The 12345-nt window shown below is 39.0% G+C and overlaps 1 protein-coding gene across 1 annotated transcript; it reads right to left on the minus strand.

The window, feature by feature from the left end:
• Positions 1-473: 473 nt before the first annotated feature.
• atp6v0a2b (ATPase H+ transporting V0 subunit a2b) lies at positions 474-12075 on the minus strand. The gene is made up of 20 exons (XM_088297631.1): positions 11513-12075; positions 11227-11305; positions 10720-10817; positions 10503-10640; positions 10237-10334; positions 9547-9673; positions 9255-9337; positions 9079-9172; positions 8053-8265; positions 6334-6484; positions 6028-6167; positions 5782-5939; positions 5576-5666; positions 5160-5278; positions 4872-5082; positions 4175-4294; positions 3970-4089; positions 3779-3896; positions 2127-2298; positions 474-2043 (listed from the first exon to the last, which is right to left on the minus strand). Exons 1-20 carry the CDS (start codon positions 11627-11629, stop codon positions 1941-1943), a joined length of 2550 nt encoding a protein of 849 aa, XP_088153757.1. The 5' UTR covers positions 11630-12075; the 3' UTR covers positions 474-1940.
• Positions 12076-12345: the final 270 nt, after the last annotated feature.

A 12345-nucleotide genomic window follows, 5' to 3' on the forward strand; every position in this document is an offset into this window, starting at 1 on the left:
TGGTTATCACCAGGGCAGGAATGTAACGGATGGTTGCCAGTACATGAAATATCAGTTAGACCGTAAACAGGTCGATGGTGGAAAAAAGGTTGAGGACCACTCTGACCTTCCTGTGTGGAGTTTGCATGTTCTCCCCGTGCCTAAGTGGGTTTCCTCCCACATTCCAAAGACATGCAAGGCAGGTTAACTGACCACTCCAAATTGTCACGAGGTATGAGTGTTGTCTGTCTTTGTGTGCCCTGCGGTTGGCTGGCAACCAGTCCAGGGTGTAACCTGCCTACTACACAAAGACAACTGGGATAGGCTCCAACACCCCAGCGACCGTAGTGAGGAGAAGCGGCTCAGATAATGGATGGATAATCTCAACAGTTCAAACATCCAGATTTTATATAACGTTTGATAAATTGCAAGGAAAATCATGGCATGTCTTCTTGTTCTCAGGTATTGGTTTAAACACTAATGGAGACATTACCTCACATATCCAACTTAATTTATTGATACAAAAATATATTTATCCATTTGCAAACAGCCACACTGTTGCCATATTAAAAAAAACATTCAGATTCTCATACAATGGGTGCAAAAAAAACTTCATTAAATCCAAATTATCGAAGCAAGTTCAGCCATCTCCAAGCATTTTATATACACAAAATGAGCAAGAGAATTGGGAGAAAGTCGGAGTGTTTGTACTTACATTAACACAAATGGCAAAGCAAATCTGGGATTAACGGCTATACAACTGATGAAAATCTAAATTTGTGAAAACTATATGGTATCTTATCATCACTGATTGTTCTGCCAGAGTACATGAGAGAGCAATAATTTCTAAATAAACAAAAATAAGCCCTCAGTAATCCCAGAAACCAGTCATAATAACTTACACTTTAAAATACTGCTGAGGCCAGAATTCCCTGCATAATCACATTTGATAAAGCGCCGAGCTGTGACTGTTAACCACTCATTGAATATGCAGCAAACATCCAAACAGCAATAACTGAATTCACTTAGCCACGCATAGAATGCTAGCTTGTGCAGGAACTGGCAGCTAAAGACAACAATAAGAATCTATGAAGAAAAAAAAAACAACAACTGTGAATTCATCTTTAATTCTGAAGCACTTTAAAAGAGAATAAATTTAAAAAAAATCCTGTAAAAGTATCAACATGTCATCTCACGTTCTCCAGACTAACACTTTTCATTTACAAACATGAAAATATATCACATCATACGTAGTGTTTTGGTGGCAGAAATTAAGAATACCGGGCTAACTGAAGGCGTCTATGGTGTTATTTGGTTGGATTAAGGCAAGGAGTGCAAGAAAAGGCTGAGCTCTTCAATGAAGGCTCGCTTGTACCAAGTCAATGGAAACCAGATGTGCCAAAAGTGAAACTTGGGGAAAAAGCCAAAAAGATGAACTGGACAAATTCAAATAATCGATACTGTGCAACAAATAAGAAATGTGTGTGGGGAAATGCAAACATTTTTTTCTTCTATAAATAACAAATTCTAGGCGATAACCAAAACTAATATAACAAACCTGGTCTAAACATTAAGTTACTTTATCTTGTGCTCATCAATTCACAACTTGGCAGAAATGCTTTGTCATACATGACACCAAGAAACAATTTTGGCACAATAATAAAACTCAAATTCCAAATTAAATCAATAAATGTACTCAAAGTGAAGTATATACTGACTGTGATACAAAATATCCTATGATATTTACTGTACAAACTCTATATTGATACAAAAACAGCAGTTTTGGTACATCTCAAACTGGCAGAGTTCTTAAATGCTGTAGGATGTTGTGGTCCTTTTATAAGTCCAACTGAGGAGGGAATATTGTTCAAGCGGTGAGGAAAAAAATGAAATTGGTTAATGAAATCACTGGAATAATCACATTTCGGCTATTTAAATCATCCATGAGAATGTCCTTTACGTCACAGTAAACCTTCTTGTTCAAAGCTGGAGGGCAGGAGAGAAAAGGAAAAGGGATAAAACTTGACTCCAGTTCCACTGTAGAATTTATTCTGAAATTCCACCCTGAGGGAGGAAAATGGATTATGTATTAAAAAGGTTGAATACAGTCCATGACAGTTTTTCATGCACTTATGAGGGCATCTTACCAGTGAAGACGAAGAGCATGGAGGAAAGCAGAGAGGCCCTCCATTACCAGCAGGATGGACACGGTGAGAACAGCAAAGAGGCCAAATACAGGCACTAAGAATAATACCCCGAGAATCGATTCCATTCGTAGTCCTACTCGCATGACCATGGCCCAAAGCACCTCAGATAGCTCTGTGTGCAGAAACATGCCTCCTTATACAAAGTGTGATAACGTGTACAGTCGACATCCGCATTTCATGGGCGATAGGGTCACCCGGACAACAAAAATACGCTTAGAATTGATGCTTATTGAAAGACTTTGAGGAAACCATAAATTCCAAATCCTCCCCAAAAAAGCACTGATGACATTCAAAATACAGTTTCCAGAGGGGAAATTCTTTTTCATCCACGTGTGCAAACAATACATGAAATTAAAAAATTGAAAATGTATTTCCAATCAGGCTACATGCGTATAGAGATGAGTGCAATTATAAGAACATGATTTCAAGTGGCATCTTGGACTGGCAACATTCACAGTGTCCTGGCAGTGAGGGCAGGAATTTCTGAGGTAACTCAGTGGTTTTCAAAGCACGGTATGAATACCACAAATGATTTGTGAATCACAGGATTAAATGTAATTAAATTAAATGTAAAATTAAATCAAGTGTTTGTTTTCAAACATGTATTTAGGTTCATTTTTAATTAACTTAAGTGTGTGGTTCATTTTAATTGAATCATTATCATTATTTAAGCATACCATATTTTCGCGACCATAAGAAGCACTTTAAAGTCTCAAACTTCCCCCAAAACAAACGAGGCGCCTAATCACGCAACGTGCCTATTCTATAGACTGAACAACTCTCTCGACTAGGGAGACTGTCCCTTTTGGGCACTGCAGCGTGCACGTAGGCACACCCTGCTGGCCGAAGTCTGAGACATCGGCGCCACAAATTGAGTGTGATAAATACATTATGTGAATATGTCTTTTCGGTGCTGGTGCAAAAGAAAGCTGGACGAACGAGCAGCTGTCCACAATGTCGTAGTTTGTCTAATCATTCATGTTATTGCAAGCAAGAAACATCACAGGTTGAGACAACAGACTGCAAAAAAAACCTAAAAAAAAACACTGCAAAGCACACCACTCACATCTTTCTAACCTGATAAGGCTGATAGGATCCCAGAATGCCTCAGTCTGATAATCTCCCAGAGTGCTGCACCCTTTGATACAACGCGTCTTGCTACATTGAAATGCAGTGCTAATGTCCAAACTGTGCATTATGTTACGGTGTGTTACAATATTAAATAAATCTTTCAGCAACAAAACCTCATCCTTGTTTTAATACAAAAACCTGGGCAAGCGAGGAGCTTGGTGTACACCGAGGGTAGCTGCTGAACTCAACAATACTTTGAAGACCTCAGGAGTAATGTAGACTCCATCGGTTTGTCACGCTTAAGAGGGAGCTGAACTGAAAGGCAAAGCTAAAGGTTAACTGATCAATCTACGTTCCCACCCTTATCTATGGTCACAAGGGGTGGGTCATGACCAAATGAATAAGGAGGGCGACCAGCATCAAATTGTGTTGTAGTTAGAGGTTCCACTGCACTGTGAAGTCGTACCGGTATCAATTCGTGGTAACCTGCATTGGGTGGACTACCGAGGCTTCATACTTACGGGCATGTGCCAGACTCAGAGCCCAGAGCCTGAGGTAAGAGGCAGTATTGGAAATGCATCCCAGGCAGTACTCTATTGTGTGGATGGCCTGGTGCAGGAACTCATCAGCAAAGTCAAACTGATATGACAGAAAAAAACAAAAAGTAGCTTATTTGTTTAGTCAATATTTTGTTGGCGTCAAGTGTGCTAACCTCCTCTGTGGGCTGCTCCCCGCTGGAGGAGAGCTCACTGGGACTGCTGCCCTCCTCCATGTCATGAGTCCGTAACAAGAAGAGTTCCTCTTCACTGCTATGACGCACACGCTCATATCCCTGAGAACACAAACAGCATGACACCAAGTCAGATTTGCTTAAACATACTTTGAGACGCTGACTGGCAAATAAGTACTTTACTTACTCTGTACAAATTAAGCCGATGACTTCCATTGTGAAGCCAATAGAGGTAGAGTGGTTTGCCAAGGAACAGAACAGGCACTGAAAGCACAGCGATGACTACCAGAAATATCTGAAAGCCGCTCTGGAAACAACAACAAAACCATATTCAACTTGATTTATAAAATGTTGCAGATTTGTGATCATCCCGTTTCTATTTTAAAGGTGCATAATATTCCACCAATCAAACCCTTTATGCATTTGAAGACAAGATCAAAAGAAAAAAATAAATTGCAAATTAAGTAAAAGGTTCTTCACCATAAATGTTTTTAAAGCTATCCATCCATTTTTTTGCCATTTTTCTAAAATGCACAGAAAATATCAAGACCTTTGAAATAAAAACATCTTCAAACTAATATCGTATATTTCATCATATTTACACAAATTAGATGTGTTTTGTGTGTAATCTCACAATGAGATGTTGCTTATTCTAATAGACAAAATTGTCAACTTTTTTTCCTACTTTATTTTCTATCCAGATTTTAAAAATTCTGTCATTTGAAAGGATAACGGGGCCATGCGGCCACAAAGAATGATACTAAAATTCCTTTCTGACATTTAAACCTCTAAGAATGTATACTTTTTTTTAACGTGGACTTTAGCAGTGCCAACCATTGACTAGAAAATATTTGACTAGAAAGCGGGACACTTCAGTTTCTCACCTGTCCAGGGTAGAGGGGATGCACTGAGTCACCTTGCATGAGGAACATGTTTATAAAGTGAATGAGGATGCTAGGAGCCTGTCTGGAGTTCTTGGCAGAGAAAAAGAGCCACTTGTAGAGTATCATGAACACCAGGTATCCAAAGAGGCACAGCAGGAACAAGATCTCGGGGAGAAATACCAAGTACAAATTGTGCTCCCTCCTGAAGTGCCTGTATTCATGAAGAAAAGTAGGTTAAACCCTATTATTTGCGTTCATCCAATGTCAACATTAATTTAAAATACTTACAAATGATTAAAGGTGCTGAGAATCACACCAAAGCTCATGTGAATGATGCCCAATATTATTGACATTTTCATCTTATAGGAGTTCAGAAATGTAAGACGGTTTGAAGCCAAGTTCCAAATCTTAAATAAGAAAAACACATTTATGCATTGTACAAAAAGAGCAAGACGTGCAATGCAGCTAAGACTGATGAAAAAATTTGACAAAATGTATTAGGCAGGCTGATTCTAGTGAAACATAGTTTGATGGCACTTGACAAGTAAATTAACAATGGCAGCTTTCACAAAAGCTGCGTAACGAGAATATTTTTCATGTGACTGCAGTGATCTATTTGTGTTACCAAATCATTGAACACCATAAGATGTTATTATTTTTATTGTCGCATTGAGTGTGACAAGACTTCAATACTGTCCACTCACTGGGTCGATTCCGAGAGGGTATGGTCCACTGAACACTCCAGTTACATTTGGATCCAGAGTAAGAAAGCCATTCCTCTTGACATCCTGAAAACTATTTGGAGAAGATTAAACCACCAATGTGAGTTGAAAGTAGAAACCTGGACTCTTTCAAAACATTGTGCAAGCTTTCCTGGATTCTTTTGTCATTGTTTTCGTGAAACACTTACTTCCACACATTAGCTGTGAACATGGCTTTGACGCTCCATCCAGAACCAAAGATGTTAATGGATTTGGAGAAACAATCATTGTATATCAAGCCGGTGTATATAGAGAAGAGGCCCATCATTAGAATGATGTAACGACCCTCAAAAAATGTGTTCCAGATCTGCATGTATACACCAAATCACCCTGGTTAGGTGTCAGCCTTATCAAGATACAAGTACACGTCTAAAACAGGTTGAATAGCAACTTACCTCATTCCTGGTGTTCTTAAGTTTACGGTTGTTCTCACACAACACCATCCAAAAAGCAAAGGCAGCCATAAGAAGACCGTGACCCATGTCTCCAAACATCACAGCAAACAGGAAGGGGAATGTAATGATTGTGAAAGGAGCTATAATAAAAAGTGGGGAAGAATTAGGAACAAAAATGATCTATGCTCTAAGCTCTCTCAAAGGCAGTAATCGTAATATGCAACCAAACGTATGATAAATAAATCAAATCTATTTGTTTCCACAATAAAAACTGTCACAGCAAAAAGTAAAAAGATACCCGCTTACCAGGATTGACTTCTCGGTATGTCCCCACTCCATAGGCATCCACAATGTTCTGGAAGCCAACAGTGAACTTGTTGGCCCTTATCAGGGTCGGAGGAGTGTCATTGGTGGGTATGCGATTGACAAAGGACGGAACTGTTGATCCACTTTTCCTCTGTCAAACAAAATACATGTCACCAATACGAATATGAACAGTGATGGGAGTCACGGCATTAGGAATAACGGTGTTACTTTTTTCAGTAAAGAGGAAGAAACAGTAAATAATGCCAGAGTCGGGATACGCAGGACATGCAAACAGACATTCTCCAAAAATATCAGTGTCGCTAAAATGTTTAGCTTTGTTTTTAGTTGAAACAAAAAGAGCAGGGAGTTCCCAAGCTCAGCAGCATCTCTTGAAAATGTTCAAAGAATAACAATTACATGAGGTTTAGCCAATTTGAAGCTGATCGCTAACTTTTTATAAAGGGGAAGTGAACCCACAATTTTTTTTTATTATTCGAAACACGATCTTCTGGTATGCATTGCCTTTGTGGAATATGAGTTAAGCAGCAAAATCCACCTGTTTTTAAACCATCTGAGGGGGCGGCCAATTTGTCACTTTTGTCGACTGAAAATGACATCACAGTTTCTCAGGGCTTAGGTAACGGCCAATCACGGCTCACCCGTGATGCTGAAGCTGAGCCATCATTGGTCATTAGCAGAGCCATGAGCAACTGTGATGTCATTTTCAGTCGACAGAGGCGCCCCCTGAGAAGGGTAAAACGGGTGGATTTTGTGGCTTAACTCATATTCCACAAACACAATATTAATCAGAACCACGTTTTTAGACTAGTGAGGGCACATAGAACATTTTATTGCAAATATTTTTGGGGGTTGACTTCCCCTTTAAAAGGGATGCTGCCAATATACAATACAACTCATCTGTGATGGGAGAACATGATTTAAACAAATTGTAACTTGTTTTTCATCAAGCAGTTGCTTTAATAAAAGTGTTGAAACAATCACAACAATCCATTGTGATAAATCAAGGGATGTTTAAATCAACCTCTGTGTATACCCAACTGTAAAACAGTGTGTGCACATGTAAACAGTTGAGCAGAGATCCTCAGTCGAAATCATGTTCATCGGAATGACAAAACGTTTCTATGTGAGCCCAGCTATTGTGATATCTTTGACTCGCATTTTACAAGTGCATTTTTTTTTCTGCCGATAGAAAAGGTTTGTTGTGTTTGCCCCCGGGAGGAAACCTTGTTGTGGCATAGTTTGCATATGAATGCTTTATGATGATGATACAACTTCAGGCTTCTTATTTACCATTGTCATAATAAGAAATATAAATATTTATCTAAAAGAGGTTAAAGGAGGATAGAAATGATTGGATAGAACTGGCAAGATCGAAACTTTTCTATCGTCTCCGTGACGCATATCGCCATATCAACCATAGTGGTGATCCGAACGATCACCCGTGAATCACGATCGAATGCTTTCTGTGGAAAAGCAAGTGATTGGCATATGTCCATGTCCTTTAACTTTCAGTAGTAAACAAAATGAATTCCATGAATTAGGGCCTGCAGCATGTTTACTAGTTGTGTCCAATAAATATTGTGTTAAATAAATTATGCGTCTATGATGTTCTCCTTTACGTAATTGGCCTGAGAAACCTAATAAAAAAAATCAATCTAATGACGACTAAAGTCTGTACTGGTTGAAGAGTTTCATTACCGATCCTTCTTCAAGCGCTCTTCTCAATGTAGGAAGCTCATTGACAGGACACCAGACTTCCGCAATAAGACACTTGTTGGTGACGTCAAAACTGCACTGGTTCAGAATGTAATAGATGGCTTTCATCTTCTTGACTTGTATGACCCAAGTGTAGACTGACTCGGAGGCCTTGACCAGGACCTGCTTCAGGTAATCGTCAGTTCTATGAAGTACCTGCAAACGACAACAACAAACCAGACTTTGAGAGCTGTTTCATAGAATTACTAGCAAGACATACTACAGGTCGCTTGTATTTTTGTCACACCGATATAAACACAAAGTTAATATTTCCAGCTATAAGATACAGCTATAACATTCAGAAGGGACAGAGTTCAAGGAGGTGTACAGCATTTAGGAAAAAAATGGTAGCCAGGATCTCATGCTGATCATGTGCTCCAAGGAGTGAGAGCAATTGAATTTTTCAGTCACAGTTTGTTAAAGTTAACAAACAATTTACGAGGCAGTGACCCGGCCAGAGAAACGTTCCTGACTCGCTAACTCAGAGGAAATTGGTTAATCATTTAAAAGAGACTCTTTGTGACTCCTTTTCTGACCGTACTATATGGTGTAGTGATGTGATATGTATACATGCATATTAATCTGAACATGGTTTGGATACAGTATCATGTTTTTTTTGTTTTTTCTTTAAAGGTGATTATTCAATTACGACCTCCATTTCTTCAAAACTAATTGCAATTTGTCTTGAAACTAAAGGTACATAATCTGTTTTGGAAATTGTTTCTAATTATTTGTTTGAATGTGGCCTGAGTACACGTAGATTTGATCATTTTAACATTTTCATTGCATCTACCGTATGCCGTTAACGGTGAAGCCTCACTTTTTTTTCTTAACCTCAGAAGCACGTACGTTAAGAGATATTTAACCTCGGCATATTACATTTTAACACGATGACAGTAAATGCATTTACAATGTCATCGGGTTCTGTTATCAATTGAACAAGTGCATGAAAAAAAAATGACGACATACAGTGTGCAGGTCCTGAATGCGAGTACTTAGTCCTTGCACAACGTCGTTCCTCTCCTCATTGCTACTGGGATACGGATACACATGACAGTGGTAGCTGGAGAGGAAAGAAAACAGATTAGTTAGAGGAGGATTTTTCTTTACAACAGCCAATACAACGTAGTTGTGTGAAATATTACCAGTCACAGATCTTCTTCACTTTCTGACCAATTTGTTCTCCCCAGTAGGAGATTAGAAACACCACACTTTTGGTGGGCTCACCCTAGAAAAAGGCAAAAAGGTTTCATTTTTTGAGGCAAATCCAACACAAAAAGAGAAAGCAGTAACCAAACCAATGTGACAACATTTTAAAAAGCCACAATAAAATTGTAACTATATTATTATTGATGTTGAGGGTCAGAATAGCACTCATAGCTTCATATTTTTTTCTAATCAAAATATAGACACAACACAGCTAACTTGAAGACCTACAGTGTCAGGATCTTCGAGATACTCCTCGACTTCAGCGTAGCTCAGAATGGTGAAGCCTTTGCACACTCTCCAAAGCATTCGCTCAAAGGCCTCAATCTTCGCCCTCTGGATGAGCCCAGAAATGAAACTGTGAGAGAATGAAAATAAGATTCACAAATTATACTTATACTTATCTATTCATCCATCCAATCATTTGACATTGGACTGGAGCCGATCCCAAAATCCAGTACCCCACTTAGGGGCGAACATTTGAACGTGTTGGTGAAGGTTGGCAATTTTGAGTTCCCATCAGTATTTGTTCAAGGTCGCAAACGTTTGTTAACAGTTTTCCATTTTATTCTTGTCGCGAGGAACACAATCACTACCTTCGCCAATGGAAACGTTCACCCTTCAGTGGGATACAGGTTAAAGACGGACCACACACTGGACAAGTAACCAGTCAATCTCTGAAGCATATTACCACGTCATAGTCACAAACTGAACAATAAAGTGCAACGCCAGAAAGAAACCTGGTTGACATTACCTTAGTCTTGCAGTGACTAATTTACAATTAAATGAAATTATATTCCAACTGGGATCACACACATTACCATGACCTAGGTTTGTACTATCACACCAAAACATTAACTCAAAAATGCCTAATCACCGATATAAACTGTATGTGATATACCAAGCAGAGTTTCATTTTACCCCAGTTTGGCTCCAAGCCTCTGCATACTGCTGTAGTCCATCACTGTGTCTTTTTCTAGGAAAGGAAACTCTTCATATGTGATTTGTACGGTCTCTCTCTGGGAGGAAAGCAATGCATAACCAAAGGATGGAATTAGGAAATTGGAAAAGAAGACAATTGATGAAACAGCTGATTCCATTCCAGTCAATACACAACGTTCAATGTTGCATACAAAAGAAGAATGGAAGTGTGCACAATTCCAGATACTACAATATGATCCACTTACCTCAGTGCTTCTCTGCACAAAATTGCGAGTAATGCGCAGCATGTGTGTATACTCTGTGAGCTCCAACAGATTCTTCTGCAATCTCTCCTTATTCCTCATGACCTCACCTAACTCTACTTCCAGCCGCTGTAGTTGCTCCTGGAAGAACATGTGCATGCAGAACCAATGTGATGCTGAACAGGAGAAGAAATGTGTGACATAAAGGCTGTGAACTTACCATTATACCCATCACGTTTTTTGGTAAAGGAGCCACTGGATTAACATCACCGTCAGGCAATGAAATGTCTGCTTTCTTGATTTCTCTCAACAGATAGCCTGTTGACAGTATAAGGGTCAGTTTAAATTCTGCATGAAGCTATTGTGTGTTTTATCCAAATGTTATTACCAGCCTTTAAAAAGTGCAACACAAACATTCACACTAGGGAGTGATTCTCAACTCTTGACTGAATACAATAGTTCGGTTTAGTGAAAGCCTTCTTATTCAGCTCGATGAATGCATGATGGCATTTTTAATGACGGCAGTCACTGACTTTCAATTGAATTCTATGAGAAGGAGCTCTGTTCTTTATTGTATTAGTACTTTCTATGCAATTATAGCGCTGTTCGAGCCTTAAACTAAATAACTGCATTCAAACTTTCAACTTGTAGGATTAATCACAATCATATCATACTGTATTTGCTTTCACACTATTTGGTGTTCAGTTAAAGATAAATAAATACTTACCAAGGATCCTCTCCATCTCTTCACATCTTTTGATTTCGTTTACATATTTTCGTTGAAATGCATTAACATTGGGATTAAGCTGAAACAGGAGACACACAAAAGTCAACCGCTGTTACACAGCAAAATGTCATTTAACGTGACACTTCCTTTCATATTTCAATTCAGAAACTGCTGAAAGGAAGGTTAAAAAAAGGACAAAAAAATAGAAGTTATACGGTCACGATAAATGCGGAATGTATTTGCAAGAGACGTTTTCCACAACATGACAAACTATTTCGGGACTTACATCTCTGAACTCCACAATGCCGAGTTCTCCGAGATCGCCGATGCAGTCGTATGCTGATCCGGACTGAAGGAACAGTTGGGCCAAACACATTTCTTCACCCCGCAGCAGAGAGCTCATCTTGACAGCTTGCTGATCCCTTCTCCTCTGAGTGGCTGCTATTGTTAGCAAGCTAACAACCTCGGCGACTACAGTTAGCGTTCATTAAATTTCAGCCACCGTCCCGCAAGTTGCGTCCTGTTCATCCAGTTCCATATTTTGAATTATGCGGTACAAACATACTTGACTTGCTTGAGGTCCCTACGTTATCCATGCACAAGTTATCTCCGTTGTTGTGTCAGCTAAAGGCTATATCTTTATACGCCTTCGTTAATACTGCATGAAAAGAAAGTTCCTCTCAAAGATAAAATCGATAAGATGAGCCCTCACATATTCGGGTCACTATCAACCAGCAAGCAACTTGATGCGCATTTTCTTCATTGTTTATAAAGTTTTAGCAGAGGACGCAGGTTTATTCTCCACGTCACTCTGTTTCCGAGTCTGCGCAGTGAGCACCTTACGCTTGCGATGGGATACACGTGACCCGGCGAATTGTACACAAAAAGAATTGATGCGAGTAGTTTTATTTTTGAGCAAGAACATGACTGCAATGAAATACATAATTGAAAAAAAATTGAATTAAAGTATTACCGTCATCGATGTACCAATTAAAAACACGATCAAACAAATGGCCAAAATGCAAAACACTTTTGCAAAATAGCCAAACTATTTTTGTTTTGTTATGAATAAAATACAGACATGCACCATATTTCAAAAGATCTATTCACACATCTGCT

This window comes from Idiotropiscis lumnitzeri, chromosome 1, assembly GCF_059441095.1.
Source record: "Idiotropiscis lumnitzeri isolate Australia: NSW breed Sydney's pygmy pipehorse chromosome 1, RoL_Ilum_1.0, whole genome shotgun sequence".
Classification (NCBI taxonomy): domain Eukaryota; kingdom Metazoa; phylum Chordata; class Actinopteri; order Syngnathiformes; family Syngnathidae; genus Idiotropiscis; species Idiotropiscis lumnitzeri.

Bases quoted from the DNA above. Each gene is read 5' to 3' on its own strand.
- atp6v0a2b (XM_088297631.1), bottom strand. From the start codon at position 11,629: ATGAGCTCTCTGCTGCGGGGTGAAGAAATGTGTTTGGCCCAACTGTTC. The intron at 10,818-11,226 runs GTAAGTATTTAT...TACTGTCAACAG, and splicing joins AGAGATGGAGAGGATCCTTG to GCTATCTGTTGAGAGAAATC. The intron at 2,044-2,126 runs GTAAGATGCCCT...TTCCTCCCTCAG, and splicing joins CATGCTCTTCGTCTTCACTG to GGTGGAATTTCAGAATAAAT.